This window comes from Abramis brama (assembly GCF_963993115.1).
Source record: "Abramis brama genome assembly, chromosome: 15".
Lineage (NCBI taxonomy): Eukaryota > Metazoa > Chordata > Actinopteri > Cypriniformes > Leuciscidae > Abramis > Abramis brama.
This window is the reverse complement of record NC_139977.1, coordinates 29,249,445-29,267,535: the sequence shown is the minus strand read 5'-3', so window position 1 is coordinate 29,267,535 and position 18,091 is coordinate 29,249,445. Positions and strand designations below refer to the sequence as shown.

The following is an 18,091-nucleotide window of genomic DNA, read 5'->3' as shown; positions in this document are numbered from 1 at the left end:
GAACTCTCAAAGTGCACCAGATTGATGAATTTAACATTAAAATGCACAAAATTTTCTTACGGGGAGGCATGCCCCCGAACCCCCCTAGAAGGACCGAGGTCCACCCACCACAGTTTTACCAAAAATCCTGTGAGGAACACTGGTATTGCTATGCCAATGCAGCTTATAGCTTGTTTTAGGCTTCATCACTGTATTAATAAATGTCAAATTTTTACTTATTTCATCTGTTAACTCTCACTCGTTCATATACTCACTCATTACATGGCATTAGTGGTTTTAAGGAATTGGAGTTGGTATGCATATATTTAAGGGCGTGCAAAGATGGGTGGTGTTTATGATCATATAGTGGGCCGGTCTGGGCCAAAATCCCAGGGACGATTTTTTTTTTTTTTTTTTCAGTCCAGCCCTGTGTACAACATATCCACGTTCTTAGAATTAGCTGCTTGTCTAATCAAATTATTGTACTCTCGATCAGATCTAATTCAAATAACTAAATTTTCTGTTGTTGGCACACTTTGTAGTACCCCCCCAAAAAACAAAATAGTGCCCCTTTTTTGGTTTAGGCCACTGCCCCTTAAAATGTCTGTGCACGTCCTTGTGTGGATGCCTTCAGCATTTGCATTTGAAACTGTAATAAACTGATTAAGAGTATAGTATTCTATTATCACTGTCTCTGTGTTTTACTATTATTTAAAGCAGGACATTAATTTCCAGTGTCAATAAATGCTTAAGTCAAGTGATCAAAAACCTGTCATAATTTAATCAAAATATTGTTAGAAACTTTGAGGCCAAAACCCAGCATACTTATAAGTTTCCCGATTCATGGTCATATCATGCTGGCAGCCACCATGAGAATGTGATCAATGCAGAAATCTACCTGTATATCTCATTTTATTCTGCATATCATTTAGCATTTAAAAAATACGGTTTAACCCTAATTATAGTAGTTAGTCAAATTCAGATTAGTAGGTTATGTGCTCAAACCTTCTGCAGCGGCCAGAGCAAAAGCAGACTTGTGTGTGAGGCATAAAAACTTAAAACAGAAACAATTTTTTTTCAAAATCATGGCTAGAGTGAAAAAGAAAGTCTGAAGGTCATTTGTTTCAGTGACTAAATGCTACCATCTAGAGATGAAAAGAAGACACTGCCACAAACAATTACATATATAAAACTAAAAACTGTACAGCAAAATATAAATAATTTCTGTTTTTATAGCGCTGCAATTTAATGTTATTTTATTTATAGTTCATAGTTACACATTAACCCTTAATTCAGAACTATACTTACTTGGTGCAGCACTTGGGTCAGTCTTGTGGCTGTTTTTAATTGTGCTAGGCCCTAAATAAAAGAACTTGAACTTGAATAAAAACACATCAATAAAACGCAGGGACAATTGAATGATTTAGGGCTTATTAAGTCGGTGTTTACAAAGGTTGTGGATGAAGTGGATCAATATCACTCACTTGAATATGTGCTTCAATAAATTTGTTTGGTATTAAAAACAATCATTTCCTGTAGACCGTGCTTGCGCCATAAAGGCTTCTGTCCACTAGATGGCGCTACAAGCTCGCCTTTACCCTGAACTCGTCAGCAGCAGCTGTCATCATTCACGTGCTCCTGCCAAAATCACATTTCATCAGTTTATGAGTGTGCATTGCAGAGATGACTGCATATTTCTTCATTCAGTAATGTAAATCTTCCAAACATTTATAAGAGTTTTGCCATTGTGCAGAGAGTCGATCTCTGAAATAATCTGACACAATCCGAAATGAATTCACATCACTCTGCAATTATAACTTACACTTTGTATATATTTTTTACAGTAAAACCTGCCCATAGTGTTTTGATTCCTTAATTACAGTCAGCCATTTATATCAAACCCCATGTTATACATTAGATTATTATTATATATTTATGCTAATAGCCTATGTATGTCACATAACGATCTCACAATATTTTGCAGTCATTGAAATCTCAACATTATTTGAAATATTTATGAATTATTTATATATGTAAACAACACTTTCCAACACCCAAATGGAAACATTGGATACCACGAGAAATAAAAACTAGCCCTTATTGTTCTGAACAGGCTCGCCATCTGTCCAGCGAGTGAATAATCATCGCTTATCGATTTTTTCCCGATCCTTTCGCGTTCTACGGCGTGCGCGCTCCCGCCAGTGCAGCTGTCACCGGGGCCGTGAGGCGCGTGGCCGAGCTCTGCGTCTGTCTCTCTGAGAGTGTGTGTGACTGTGACTGACTGTGTATTTGAACATGATGCTTCTGCGGTTCTGAGCCATTTTCAGGAAACGAAGTGTGCAAAGTCACCGCTTTTTAGGCGCTCTTCTCATATCAGGAAGAACTGAGAGAGGGGCAGTACTCGAAGCCTCCAGAGACACACACATACACACACCCACCCCCCACGCAAACACACGCGCACGTTCATTCGCGCAGAAACCGAGGAGCGACACACACGGACTTTGTGCTGCTGCTGTGCTTTGGAGTACCAACACGCATCCGAACGCACGAATCGTGGATTATTACGCGAAGAACGCGCGGAAACCATGAGCTGGGGAACCGAGCTATGGGTGAGTTCACACCGCGCCACGGGGGTCCGGTATCTCGGCCAAGGGCTCTGATAACGGGTTCACGGGCACCAGTGTATATGTGCACTGCAACTGCATCTGTATCTTAAATTGAGCGTGCGCGTGTATAATAAACATAAAGAGAGTGCGCGTATGTATATTACATATATAACGCTCAGCAACTCAGTATATTTTGTGCAGTATATTTGCATTTTATATATATATATATATATATATATATGTATATGTATGTATGCATGTGTGTTCATTGACAACCCCAAGACATACCATGCACTTTTAAGGGCATTGTTTGTGTCTAGTTGTCATTGCTGTGACATTGTTGCAGATGTTTAGATGTGTTATTTGTGTTCTGGTGTTGTTGGATGGGACCCATCTTGGCCTCATGGCTGAGATTTTGTCTTCAGCCTGCTGTTGCTTGTGATCACACTAGTCAGTGTATCTCTGCAGGCCTGTTGAGCTTGTCCATGTACCTCAGGGTATTTTTAGTCCATAGCGGTTGTGGAGAGGAAATGTCAGCCTCACTACCTTGTGTGTTGCGAGTGAGGCAATGCAAATTTCGGCATAAGAAGGCAGCTTCTGTAACAAAACATGCATGAGATGAGAGATCATATCATGTCATAGAAGCCCAGAGTGACTGTATAACTGTAAGATAGAAATTAGTTATGTGCAATTCAGTTTATGAACACTAGGGCAATCTGACGTCTTTTTTTCAATATTTTAATTACAAACATTTTAAAGATATCTTAAGGCTTGGCCTTGCTTTTAAAAAATTAAACATCTTTTGTGTGTGTGTGTGTGTGTGTGTGGAAAGTACTGGTTTGTTTAATACTACATTGTAAAAGTATGTGAAGTATATACTATATCATTTTGCTTTTGTCTGATCAGTTTCATTAGCCTATAGCAAATTACACATGCACATAATTGCTGATTTATTGCTCATTAATTAGTCTAGCTGATATATTAAAATATAATTTTATATTGGTATAAATGGTACCAATATTATATAATGGTATAAGTGGTGTGTCGCCACTCACTAGGAGTTTGTGATTTGCTTTGGAGCCATTTATATTATGATAAGGTATATACAAATATATCTGAATGAATTATTAGAGAAGTAGAAGCACAAAGATAAAGATGTTTGTTTCAAGAGTCTGATTTAAAGGGATAATTCATGCAAAAATGAAAATTCTGCCATCATTTCCTCACCTTCATGTTGTTCCAAACCTTTATGGGGGGGAAATACAATGGAAGTCAATGGGTTTCATCAGCTGTGTGGTTACCCATATTCTTCAAACTATTTTCTTCTGTGTTCAGCAGAAGAAAGAAAGTCTTACAGGTTTGGAACAACTTGAGAGTTAGTATATGATGAAATAATTATAATTTTTGGGTGATCTATCCCTTTAACGCAGGTCAGGCCGGAGAGACCCCTGGTGCCGGGGCCCGATTGATCGCTAGCTGAATCCTCACAGTCTTTATTTGTATTGATCAGCTTTTATAGACTGCATGACAGTGGCTCAGTGACCTGCACTGTAGGGTGATGTGATTATCATACTCAGGGCTGGTGTGCATTTTACTGTTCCTCTATTCTTATTCACAGCCACAGGATGACAGTCGGCTACATTAGAAGCCTAGAATTAGACTGAGATGATTCTAGAGTTTGATGAAGGAATAACACACTCAAGGTTGAGCACCAGAGTGATTTTACCACGGATTAAGAGGGTGAAATGTGGCTCATCCTGTCAGATTTAGAGTCAGGTGTATAATTGATCATTTATAATTTAAATAAATAAATGTATAATTTGTGATTATGTTCATCTAGAGCCTGCGTTTGAACTTTGGTGCTTAGAACTTGTTGCATACTGGAAATATAGCTGTGCATTTACTATCTGACTAGTGCAACACACACACACACACACACACACACACACACACACACACACACACACACACACACACACACACACACACACACACACACACACACACACACACACACACACACTCTCACTCTCTCTCTCTATCTCTCCCACACACACACACACACACACACACACACACACACACACACACACACACACACTCTCTCACTCTCTCTCTCTCTCTCTCTCTCTCTCTCTCTCTCTCTCTCTCTCTCCCACACACACACACACACACCACACACACAATCTTTCTCTCTCTCTCTCTCTCTCTCTCTCTCTCTCTCTCTCTCTCTCTCTCTCTCTCTCTCTCTCTCTCTCTCTCTCTCTCTCTCTCTCACACACACAGACACACACACACACACACACACACACACACAAGAGCCAAGTAACCGAGGAGGCCAATACCATGCGTCACGAACACAAGTTGCCGTCTGGCATGATGAGGATGCCCACTGGCACCAAACCAACACACACAAACAAACACGTAAACAAACATGCGCCGCTTTCTCTTAATCACACGCAAGCTTTCTTTTAATAGGTCTCTGTATTTTCTCCATTCAGCAAACTTAAACTGAACCTTCAGCAAACACATGATGACCCGACCTAAAAATCAGCACAAATTTAACACCAGCGACATCCTTTTTGCTGGACAGAAAGAAAGAGGAGACTAGCTGAACACTGCTTTCTGCTACAGAAAGATAAGATAAAAATAGGAAGTGTATTAGTCTATTTTATTCCATATTCAGCTAATGTATATGTGGATCTATTGTTCAGAATAACATCCTACCATACTAATTTTACTATCTCTGCAGTATATAGGAAGTGTGGTAAGGATGGACCCTCTTAGTGATTTCATACAGAAAAGATTTAATTACGATCCGTGGATCCTTGTTCTTCTTTCCATGAAACACTGCGAGGTTACTTCTAAATTTTGGTTTGATATACATTACTGTATACAACACAATTCCTTCTATTGTTCTACAAAATATCCTCTTTTTTTTAAAGTGTGATTTAATATCCCATTCCCTTTTCTCTAATGCTGCAAACGTTGTTTTATTTCTGGGTAAATATCATATTCATACATATAAATGGAAAAAATGCAAGCCCTCCTTTAATATATTTCTATGCGAGTTTGTGAAATTATTTCATAGCTTCAAATGTTTAACTTATGTCTAACTTTATGTTTCTCTCTGTCAAAATTTGTATTATTTTAGTGTCTTAAGTTCTAATGTCTTTATCTGCCACCTCTAGTCTCGATCCTTATGCTTGTTCATCCTGGTGGATGTGTCTTGCATTGTTGGATGTTCCCTGTCTTGTGTTATACAATCTGCAATAAAAAACAACAAACACACAAAAGAAGTTAGGACATTTTATGCAAAAATAATGCAATTTAATTAATTAAAAATGCAAAATAACTGTAGAACTGTACAAAGTTGGTGACACCACTTACGTGCAACTTGTGGCAGCAATGCATATTACTGATTAAAACATGGTTTTAATTGCTTACTTTTGCATAAAATATAGTATACAGTGCATAGTGTGCAGTAAATAGTACACTAGTTTCCACTCTGAGCACAGCCTGTATTCGAAACGGGGAACCACATGACTGTTGTGTTATTGGATGCTCAGTGAAAGCCTGATAAAATCTAATAATGACTCAAAATTTTCCCTTTCCTGCTTGTATAAACACATGCGCATGGCTAATGAGATGTTATCGTTTCAACGACTAGTTTCTCATTGTCTTTAATTTCCTTGTTTAAACAGGTGACAGGTCTCTTTAGCAGGTGAACCGCGTTTTCAATTTTCTCCTCATTTCCTTCATTCTCCCATTCTGTTTCATTTTTTCCTCTCTTTCGTTTTTCTTCTTTCGGCGTCAGACTGTGTGTGTGACTCCCGCTGGGCTTCAGCTCCACAGGCTCGTTGTAGGAGAATCAGATCAAATGATTCATCCCTGCTGATCATTTAATCTCAGTGATTCAGAGGTTCATCCCTGCTGATTCACTAGTGTTGACTCTGAATCAGCAGGAAGGCCTATAATACAGGAGATCTGTAAAAAACAAGTGGCACAAAGACAGCGAGGAATGCTGGAACGCAATTGGCCACCCGGTTACAAAAAGCTGGAATGCTATTGGCTGTTCTAAAGAGGAATGCTGGAATGTTATTAGACCTCTCTTGCTTATTACAGCTGCAAAATGGCAATCCATACCCTGTAATTTCACTTATTAGCTTTTTGTGTGTATGTGTGTGTTGCATGTCTAGTTTTTCTTACCCAAAGCACCACAACCACAACAGCTTGACCAAACTAGTTCAGCAGCGAATTTAGTTTTTTATCAGCATTCATTATTGTGCAGAATCCCAGTTTCACTCGAATTAAATCCAATTATACCATGGTCTGGGTGAATACTCGATTCTGATTGGTTGCAGGGTGTCCATTAAAAAGTGATAATGTACACCTAGGAAAGGCGTCCCGTCAATTTGCCTGATGACAGTTCTAAATGATTGCGCTGGCTCAAATTCACTGATCAACTGCTGCGGTCGGGTCGCTGTGGCCACGTTGCTTGGCAACGCCTGTATACGGGAGATATTAAATAGTGCGCTCGACTTAATAAATAAAAACCCTCACGATTTTTACTCTAAAACACATTGAAGTATTATTAATTGATTAAATATTTCTTTCTTTCGTAAGTGACCATGGTATAAGCGGGTTAATGCCCTTCGAGGTGTCCATTGTCAGGTATTAATGGACTTCGGCGGAGGCAACCGGTTCACGCCTCGCTGTCGTCCATTAATACCTGATAATGGACACCTTGTCGGGCATTAACCCTTACATATGGAGCATCAAAACGCAGACAAAGGCGACAGGTAAATTTCGTTAACATAAGCTTTCTGTATATTTATGTTAGTACGTGGAGTAAGCATATGTAAACTGTGTTTACACGGCTTTTTAAAAATAGCTAGTGCCGGTGTTTCGTATATATGCCATGTTTTCAGACAATCTACGTACACTGGTGGTTGGTTCCTATTGTGCTGGGTTAGACCCTACTCTGAAGTAGGAGCTAATTTAGCCCTCCCAAAAGGCGTTCCTAGAACTAAAATCGTGTGAACATGCCAAAAAATGGGTTCTTCCGGCAATATAGTTATAGGGACTACGATAATGTTCCCCCATTGTAAAAGCCCCTTTTGATGCACTTCCAAAGGATGACGACTCGAAGCTCGAATTAATGGGTATTTTGTTTCTGACCAATCACAACAGACTTAGCCATCTGACCAATCAGAGCAGAGTAGACCAATCACAACAGACTGGGCCATCTGACCAATCAGTGCAGAGTAGACCAATCACAACAGACTGGGCCATCTGACCAATCAGAGCAGAGTAGACTAATCACAATAGACTGGGCCATCTGACCAATCAGAGCAGAGTAGACCAATCACAACAGACTGGGCCATCTGACCAATCAGAGCAGAGTAGACCAATCACAACAGACTGGGCCATCTGACCAATCAGAGCAGAGTAGACCAATCAAAACAGACTGGCTCATCTGACCAATCAGAGGAGAGTAGACCAATTACAACAGATTGGGCCATCTGACCAATCAGAGCAGAGTAGACCAATCACAACAGACTGGGCCATCTGACCAATCAGAGCAGAGTAGACCAATCACAACAGACTGGGCCATCTGACCAATCAGAGCAGAGTAGACCAATCACAACAGACTGGGCCATCTGACCAATCAGAGCAGAGTAGGCTCTTGGAAAGGAGGGGTTTAGAGAGGCTGAATCTTCGAATGAACTGTTTTTAAGACTCTGAGGAATGAGGTGATGCTGCAGTGTATATTATGAGAAAATGAACGTTTTTTGATGCTGGCTGCATGTAAACCTGTAGAACCCTTCAAAACAAAATGAGTAATCTTTAAAATAGCATAATAGGGGCAGTTTAACCAAGGTTAAATTTTTTATAAAAATACATTGTTCACTGTTAGTTAATTTTAATTAATGCATTAACAAATGAGACCTTATTGTAAAGTGTGACTAATATTTCACTGTAAAAAAAAAAAAAAAAAAATATTTAAGAAAAAAATCATTTTAAGGCACGGTATAAATTATGCACTGTACCTTTAAAACACTTCTCCCTACTTTTACCCTTGAGTGTGTCGTCCTGCAGTGGCTCTATAATGAAGAAAGCTTCTACTGTATCTCCATCCTACTTTACAGTCCCTGCGGGTGTCGTGGATGTGTGTGTGGAGTGTAAGTCCTCAATCTCTTCAGTGTATGGTGAATGATTAGCGTGCGGTTAAATCCAGCGAGGGGGAAGGGCTCGACGTGTGAGGAGAAGCAGGAATGTTAAAAGGGATGATAGATAGATATGTTGGATGTGAAGACACTGTGTGTGTGTGTGTGTGTGTGTGTGTGTGTGTGTGTGTGTGTGTGTGTTTCGTCTCTGCGGGGGTATTAAAGCTACGGTGGAAGGTGAACGCCGGTGCAGTCATGCTTTAGCAATGACGTCATAGCAAATAATCACACACAGTTCATTCTCAGTGTCAGAATGCTTACATTAGGGAGAGTAAAAGTGGAGCCTTTATCTTTCTTTATATGAAATGTTTGCAAAGATAAGAAGTCTCATGGATGGTGATTCATTCAGGAGGACACTTACTAAAAGCCAAACTGATTTTAGATAACAAAATATCAAACCATCACTTTTCCGATCGTTTATTTTAATTTTATCAGTGACTTTGAGGATGTGCCCGTGTACATGTGAGGCCCCGTCACTCTGTGCTGACACACACATATGTGCCCTGAACTATTTCATGATTTCTCTCTGATGAGTAGTCATGTTAGCGGAAGGAAGTGGCATGACAGGAAGTGATGTCGTACATCCTCATGAGAAGCAGTGTTGCACTGCATTTAAGAAAATCTGCCTTAGTTTCAGCCATTGTGAAGTTGTAAGAGGCCCCGAATGACTCACAGTCTGTTGCAACAGAGGAGGGTTTAACTGTCGGACACTTTGAAGGCTGTATTATAGGCTCAGCATTTCCTCTGTGAACCACACTGCTAAAGAAACAATGCACCTCTAACAACACATAATGACTGTTTTCGTCTCTTTTTGTAACAGTAAACATGAATCATGTGTAGTCCTTTTGGCACCAATTGATGACATCATCTCCTATACAGTGGCGCTATCTAATGACATCACCCGTTTGGAATGCTTGTCTGTCTGTGTCTATCTGTCTGTCTGTCTGTCTGTCTGTCTATCTATCTATCTATCTATCTATCTATCTATCTATCTATCTATCTATCTATCTATCTATCTATCTATCTATCTATCTATCTATCTATCTATCTATCTGTCCATATGCATACATACATAATGCATTTCAAGTAACGCGAGTTACGTAATCAGATTACTTTTTTCAAGTAACAAATAAAGTAAGGCATTACATTTAAATTTACAACAACATATCTGTTACTTTTTCAAATAAGTAACGCAAGTTAACTTGTTTTCCCATCTATTGATTGACAGCTCAGCAAGTGCAGAGGCGTTGTGTGTGAACATGATGGTTTTGTAGTTCTAGACTAAATGTGAACATACTTTTACTCATCTCACTTGCACAAAAAAGACTCAGTATTCCTCAAAATGAATAAAAAGAGTGAAATGCAAACTCAGAATATTACGCAAACCTGCAATAATGAAATGTTGAATTAAAATTACACAAAAATGTATATACTTTATGTATTTAGACTTACTTTATTAACCAATGTCTTTGTTTTTGACCTTAAACCATACTAATTAGCAAAAAATAAACATCACATTTAATTGGTTTGTTTTTTATTACTAAGTTAAGATTGTGGAACTTTCTTCTCCTGCGTCCTTCATTTTTTCTTCTCCAGGCTTTTTCATTTTTCATCTTTTGGTGTGAATAGGCCTTTACATTAGCCAAAAATATAACTTTTGTTTATTGATTTGTTATTAAAAATCAAACAAGCAAGCCCAGCTCAGATGAGAAAAAGTAATGCAAAAGAACTTCCCATTAAAAGTGACCAAGTATTGCAATTAGTTACTTTTTTAGGGAGTAACGCAATATTGTAATGCATTACTTTTAAAAGTAACTTTCCCCAACAGTGTTTGTGAATGTATTTTGTGTGATGAGTTCACAGGTTTTAGGTTGCACTGGATCATATTAGTTCAAATCTCAGAAAACATTTATGCTTCAGTTTTGAGAACCAGTTCTTGAGTAAGAAAACAAGAGCTTTCCAGAGGAGAGTGTACGTGCCCCCTCCGCCTGGGACGCTCACAAATACATCCATTCAGAGAGGAAGTCAAGTGTGGCTAAACATGTGATTGTTTCAGAGACACACACACACACACAAAGAGAGAGAAGCATATTTCATAACTGCAGCACATTTGAGAAGCTCCCTGCTGAAACAGAGTAATGGGATGATGAGTCACGTCACTCACATTTTTGGCAGACCAAATCTATATCTAAAATCATCAAATCCTGTGCTAAAAACTGTTAAGATGCTAAGTGGTTTTGGTTAGTTGCTAGGGTGTTGCTATGAAGTTGCTAAGGTGTTCAGAGTGATTTTAGCCCAGAGTTGTGGTTGCCAGGGTGTTGCTGTGCGTTTGCTAAGGTGTTCTGAGTGATTTTAGCCCAGAGTTGTGGTTGCCAGGGTGTTGCTGTGCGTTTGCTAATGTGTTCTGAGTGATTTTTAGCCCAGAGTTGTGGTTGCCAGGGTGTTGCTTTGTGGTTGCTAAGGTGTTCTGAGTGATTTTTAGCCCAGAGTTGTGGTTGCCAGGGTGTTGCTTTGTGGTTGCTAATGTGTTCTAAGTGTTTTTAGTGCAAAGTTGTGGTTGCCAGGGTGTTGCTATGCGTTTGCTAAGGTGTTCTGAGTGATTTTTAGCCCAGACCTATGGTTGTCAAGGCGTTGCTATGCAGTTGCTATAGTGTTCTGTGTGATCATAGGGAAGTTAATTGATATAAAGCTGAAATAAAACAAAATATAAATATTAGATGAAAAATGTTGCCTTGAACCAAAAAAAAAAAAGCTAGGTCAGATCGTAATCATATCAAAGTAGTAAATGAAAGGCTGTGTATGAGGTGAAAGACCTAAATCTCTGTTCTGCTCTGAAACAGGAAATAAAACAAAGAAAAGCATTTATGACATAACCGATAACCTTTACTGCAACCTTTACGGCTTTCACTTCTATGTGCATGTAAATGTCCATAAGTGTGAGAATAAGACATGGTGCACGCTCACACAAACACTCTTATACACACTCTTATACACACACACACATATCTGTCATAGTCAGATTTGGACACACTGATCGGACGTCTCAGCTGTCCTGCTCGGGTGTGGCTACTGTAATAGCAAAGGCAATCGGCCTGTTGAACATTTTGGGAAGTCATGGACTCTTTTAAAGTGGAGACGCTGATAAAAGTCCAGCAGTTACGGGTGAGTTAGGTTGGAGTTGAGTGTGTGTGTGTGGTTGTATTTGGAGTGCTATGCTATGATATGAAGTTATAGTCATATCAAACAAAGGCACATTGTCTAGTACTGGTTAAACTGACTGATTGAAGCATGGTTATGGCGTATAGTTTAGATTTATAAGAAAAACGTGAGTAAATGTGAGTTTTAGCAATTGAGATTTAAAGGTGACTTCTTATCCTAATTATCTATTTATCTAAACCGATTCGAAAAGTATTATTTTTGCAATTCACTTTGGTGACACTAATGACAAAGAAATTATCTTTAAATTCACTGGATTTTCTTTCTTCTAGTTTTATTAAACATACAATAATTTTGGTTATTTACAACTTTATTACAAAAAAATTTTTTTTTACAGTGTACCATTTAAAGTGTTTAAAAGTAGGGATCCACTGATTTAAATTCTGGATAATACATATTATTTTAATATTCTGAACGAGCATAACGCTTAAACAACTAATTTAAGTCAATTTTCTGATGCATATGTGAATTTAGACTTAATCTCAATGTACAGTATGAAATATGAATAACTTTTCATTTTGACATGAAAAAATTACATGAGAAAGTCCCCTTAATAGAGATTGGATATCTATTGTAGGAAAGCACATTTCAAAAAACATTGTTCTTAAAGAGTTAAATCTTTGACATAAAGTTAGCACTACATGACAACAAAAGTAATCTAAAATCTACAAATAGGCAACATCCATAATTAAATATTCAATGCTCCCTGATAGCTGATGTGGTAGATATCATGCATCCCTATAAGTGAAAGTGATTCCTAAGTGGAAGTGTGTTGCAGATAAGCAGGAATGCATGCATACAGTGCATACTTGGTGTGTGTTGTCTCTGATTTTGTGTGTGTGAGTGTGAAATATGAAGAAAAGGAGAAAGGTTTGGTATAGCTTACAAGTTGTTAACTAGCCACATGCTTGCAGACCAATGAAACGCATGGCCAGGTTAAATTTGTCCCGTATGGTGGACGTTTGCTTCATCTAGATGTTTAGTTTCCGCTGAGGCCAGACGATTGTTTCTGAAGACGAAAGATAAAAGATTCCATGCTGCTCAACACGACCTGCAAATAGACTGCGAGACTGGGACAGGCCTTCCCCTTCCATAAAAAAACACACACACCAGAGCCCAACCCAGACCACCGGTCATTGGAATGACAAGCAATCACACACACACACACACTGTCCTGCTGCTGGGGTCGCTCTCTGCCCTGTAACTGGAGCCAACATGTTTCCTGCTGCATGTGTGTGAACGTTTTGTGTGTGTGTGTGTGTGTGGGCATGTGTCTATGGTAACGCACAGACAACTTAATAACAGTGTTTGTATGTTTTTTAAATCAAGACAGGAAATTCAAAAGTGGGATAATTAAACAATTAAACAAATAATTAAACACGTTCCCATAATGCATTGTGGAGCTGTGCTAGGCCATGAGGGAAATGTGCACCTGAAGTAGGTCATCTGATCGGAGAAACACACACGCTGTGGTGATGTTCTGCCTTATCTGTACGAAACTTGAAACTTTTAGAGATTTCGCTTTTTCATTTAAAGAGATAGTTCACCCAAAAATGAAAATTCTGAAGTATCATTTTTCAAAAACCATATGACTTTATTTCTTCAGTGGAACATGAGGGGATTTTTAAAAAAAATTGTGAATTTCGTCATTTTTTATTATTATTATATTTTTTTTCTATTTCTATTTAGATTTATTTTTATTTCAGGTTTAGTTTGTTATTTTAGTACTTCAACTGATATTTATCTAATATTTATATTTTGTTTTATTTCAGCTTTATTTCAATTAACAAAACTTTATAGAATAGTTTTAGTTAGTTAGAACAACAGATACAATGAAAGTGAATGGGGACTGGGTCTGTCTGGCTCCAAAAATAACATAAAAGCACCATAGAAGTTTTACAAAAGTACAATGTATGACTCAAATTTAAATATAACATATGTTGAAGCCAAGCCACACGATAACCTTTATCGGAGGAACATACAGAAATCTAAGACTCTATCTTGCTGGAAATCTGTTTTATGATCAAATATGCATCAAGGCATGTCAAGGAACATTTTTTTTATTTTTTTTATTAACATTGCTTTTAATTAACATTGCCTAGAATGGCACATTTGAGTTATATGTTCTACTTTTATATTGTGCTCTCATGCTGTTTATTTTTTAATTTTTGGAGCTTGGCAGTGCCAGTCCCCAATCCATTTTCATAGAATGAAAAAGAGTAATCTATAAAATGTCATCTTTTGTGTTGTTCTATGGAAGAAACAAAAGTCATGCAGGTAAAGGTTAAAAGACAATAAGGTAAGTAAATAGTTAATGAGGTGAATTTTTTTTTTTTTTTTTTTTTGGAGAACTGTTCCTTTAAATGTGAGTTTTAAATACCGCAATACCGTGATATAATCCCCCTACGGCTAAACTATTAATGCTCTTCTGTTTTTGATAACATTTAAGTCCAAGGCTAGACGTGTTTATGCACATATTTGTTTGTGGGACTTTTTGTCAGGACATTTTAGACTCCCGACTTCCTTAAACATGTAAGTGTGTGTTGCAGAGGTTATTTACCTGTAGAAATTACCTTTTTTTTGGCACCTCAAATGTGTGTGTGTGTTAAGAATTACAGATGAGACAAATTACCGTATTTGACATCTGAATGCCACATGTCGTCGCAAGGCCTCTAATAAAACCTGGACTGTGCGACTCCTGTAGATGATGTGTGTTTTACACCTAAATGCATGACTGTGTGTTGTTAAGCTTCTCTGGAATGGGTGTGATTTGTCAGTTTTCAGAGATCTTTTTTTTATTGTCAATCTGAAATGGGACATTAATGTAAATTCTTGAGAGAAATAGCCACATCTGATTTGCGAATGAATTGTTCATTTGATTTGAATCGTTTCAATAAGTCAGTTGATTCAGTTCTGAATGATTCACAAATCATTCCTTTAAGGCTGTGTTGAGGTCTACGGAAATAAATGTTTACTTCTTCCTTAAAAATAGTCTTGGTATTCAGCTACCAGAATGTCTCACAGGGCTCGATCTTTCCTCTGTGTGTGTGTGTGTGTGTGTGTGTGCAAATGCCATTTGCATAACAGATTTTGAAGCGCCGTTATCAGCGGTGTGTGGATGTATCAATTTGGTGTTTCCTTCTTCCTTCGCTGTTGCATAGCAACCTTGAGGTTGCTAAATAAATATTTGTGTGCGGTGAGCGCTGCTCCTAATATATGCAAAGGTGAGAAAATGTACATCACTGTTTCGAATCTAGGAAAGTATCTTGAACTCTACAATCAATGCTTCAAAAAGCGTTTGCTCATGCAAAAAATTAGTTAATATGAAAACTGTGAACTGAGATCAGCATGCAAATTTATAATCAGAGCTGTTGCACCAGTACCATGGCATTACCATGTTTAAAAATATATATATATTGCATGGTAAAAAGTTCCATTACATGCGGTATATAGTCTTTTTTTTTTGTGGACAAGTATGATTTTATTTTAAAAAAAATTAATACTTTTATTAGCAAGGATGCTTAAATAGATCAAAAGTGACAGTAAAGACATTTATATATATATATATATATATATATATATATATATATATATATATATATATATATATACACTGCAAAAAAAAAAAAAAAAAAAATATATATATATATTTTTTTTTACAAAATTTCAAATAAATGCTGAACTTTCTAATCATCAAAGAATGCTGAAAAAAATTAAGGTTTCCACCAAAATATTAAACAGCATTGATAATAATCAGAAATGTTTCTAGAGCAGCAAATCATCATATTAAAATAATTTCTGAAGGATCATGTGACACTGAAGACTGGAGTAATGATGCTGAAAATTCAGCTTTGATCACAGGAATAAATTACATTTTAAAATACATTAAAATAGGAAACAGTTCTTTTAAATAGTAATAATATTTCACAATATTGCTATTTTTATTGTATTTATAATCAAATAAATGCAGTCTTGGTGAGCTGAAAGAACGTTTGAATGATAGTGTATAATTCGGCAACATGGTTTCAACAATTTTTGGACATGTTTCATGTAAATACCATGTATATAAAAAGGTAGCCTATATGTAATATATGAATATGTTATGCATTCGGTCCCATGATATATCGATGTACCATTGTACTGCAGTTTTTGCAAGGGTTTTCAGAGTTCAGTTTGTGTCATTGGCAATGATTGAGTTCGCCTGCTGCTAGCATTACTATAACCTACTACAGTATCTTAGATTTGTTCAGGTTGATAACGCAGTGTGATCTTTCTGACGACACACATGAATGGTGTGTATGAATAGTAGCTTTGTGAGTGAATTGAGAAACTGTGGGAAACTCTGATAAAGCTGTCAGTTCTTCTCATTGACTGTGAACCCACCTTCTTATTCCCAGGCTGCTTTTGATTGGTTCATCATAATGCCAATCACTCTTGTCCTGTTGCTAGGCTGTGAGAATTAAAATAGTATTATATATTTTAATAAATAATAATAAATATTGTGCAACATTGACACTTGACCGCATCATGTTGCACGTAAGTGGCATCCAGTTTCCGTCTGGAAAATATATATATTTTTTGCATTTTTAAGTAAATTTAGTTTTTTTTTTTTTAACTTTCGGCATTAAATACAGAATCAAAAAAAGATGCATAAAGTGCATTGCATTATGGGATACAGTATTCCATGCAGTTTGCCTTGTTGTTTACTGCACATTTATATATTCATGCATGGCTGTGCAATAACCATTCCTCTTGGCTATTCAATACGGAATTGCATGCATACTGAACATTTGCATACTGTGCACACCTTACATAGTGTGCACTACAGAAATAGTAAGTAGTATGTTAGTTTTTGTAAGGGTTCAGATCAAGGTATGACATATGCACACGTGCACATTTCCACTTTTGACTTTTGTTCTTTTTTTTTTAAGAGAAAAACTTCTCGTTTCTCAGTTCCGTGTTTGTCCTTGTCGTGGACTCAATGACTTCTTCTTTCAGAACTTGCCATTTCTTCCATCTTGCAGTCGTCCAATCATAAAGCGTTTCGTTACTTTGGAAACCGTGCCAGTCATGGCCATGGCAACCATGCTTGTTTTGGCAGTGCCAGTAAAAACAATGCTAGTAACAATGTTAGTCATGTTTAACTGATACAAAATATGGTATTTAGATTCTGTTCAGTCTGAAAAATATGGTAATATTGTTGCACCTCTTTATAAGTTTTGTCATTGTGGATTTCAATTTTCAGAATGATTCTTAGTGGTTTATTCTTGATTTTGCAGCCAAGGTGGAGATTATGTATTTTGTTTGTGTCGTTTTGAAAGAGGAAGTGAGGCGCAGAAACAGGAAGTAGTTACAAGCATCCATTTCAATGCATTAGTCACAAAGAACTAGAACACAAGTGGTTTATGGGCTTTCGGCCTTAATATGATGTAGATTTACTGGCAAACTTTCTAAATGTGAGAGAAACTGTTTGTCGACCAAGAAAAACTTACCATGATAGCCATAGTTTCTGCCAGTGAAACTGTGGTAAGTGCTAACCATCGTTGTCATCAAAGAAAAAAAAATGAAAATGACTTAGTTTCAATACGAATGTCACGTAACGTTACATTTACCTCAGGAAAGCCATTTAATGACCAATTGACCATAGCATGTTAGTTAGCTAAACAAATTAGAGAGGAGTATTTTGCTAAATATATGCACTATATTACATATTATATTTTTACTCGCATCATTAAATAAAATTATAATGTTATTATTATAAAAAACCCCGCATTATATTAATTTGAGTGGTTAATTTTAACCTTTGGTTAACCAGCTGACAGGATTTCCTGTTTGTTTACAGCATTAGTTAGAGTATATATAGAGATATATAATAGAGTTTTTTTTTCCTTGAGAAAAATGAACAGTAGCCACTGTACTGTACCTAATATTTATCCAAATTAATCGATACTGAATCAAGATCGGAATCAGATCGCAAGCTTATGAATTGAAATCTGTGAAATTGGTGACTGTAAAATGTTGTTGTAACTAAACTTAATGAAATTCTGTTTAGTTACCAAA

The 18,091-nt window shown here is 37.1% G+C and overlaps 1 protein-coding gene across 17 annotated transcripts in view; it reads left to right on the top strand.

Moving 5' to 3' along the window:
• The first annotated feature begins 2,290 nt into the window (after positions 1 to 2,290).
• fnbp1b (formin binding protein 1b) overlaps positions 2,291 to 18,091 on the top strand; it is an 83,234-nt gene continuing 67,433 nt past the window's right edge. For 3 of the 17 annotated variants that reach the window (XM_084136176.1, XM_084136170.1, XM_084136169.1), the window contains exon 1: positions 11,835 to 11,977. In XM_084136176.1, coding sequence (XP_083992302.1) covers positions 11,930 to 11,977 — 48 coding nt within the window. In that variant the 5' untranslated portion in view covers positions 11,835 to 11,929. Of the gene's footprint in view, positions 2,589 to 11,832; positions 11,978 to 18,091 lie in introns of those variants that run through there. The other 14 variants (XM_084136186.1, XM_084136184.1, XM_084136167.1 and 11 more) reach the window with 11 other exon arrangements.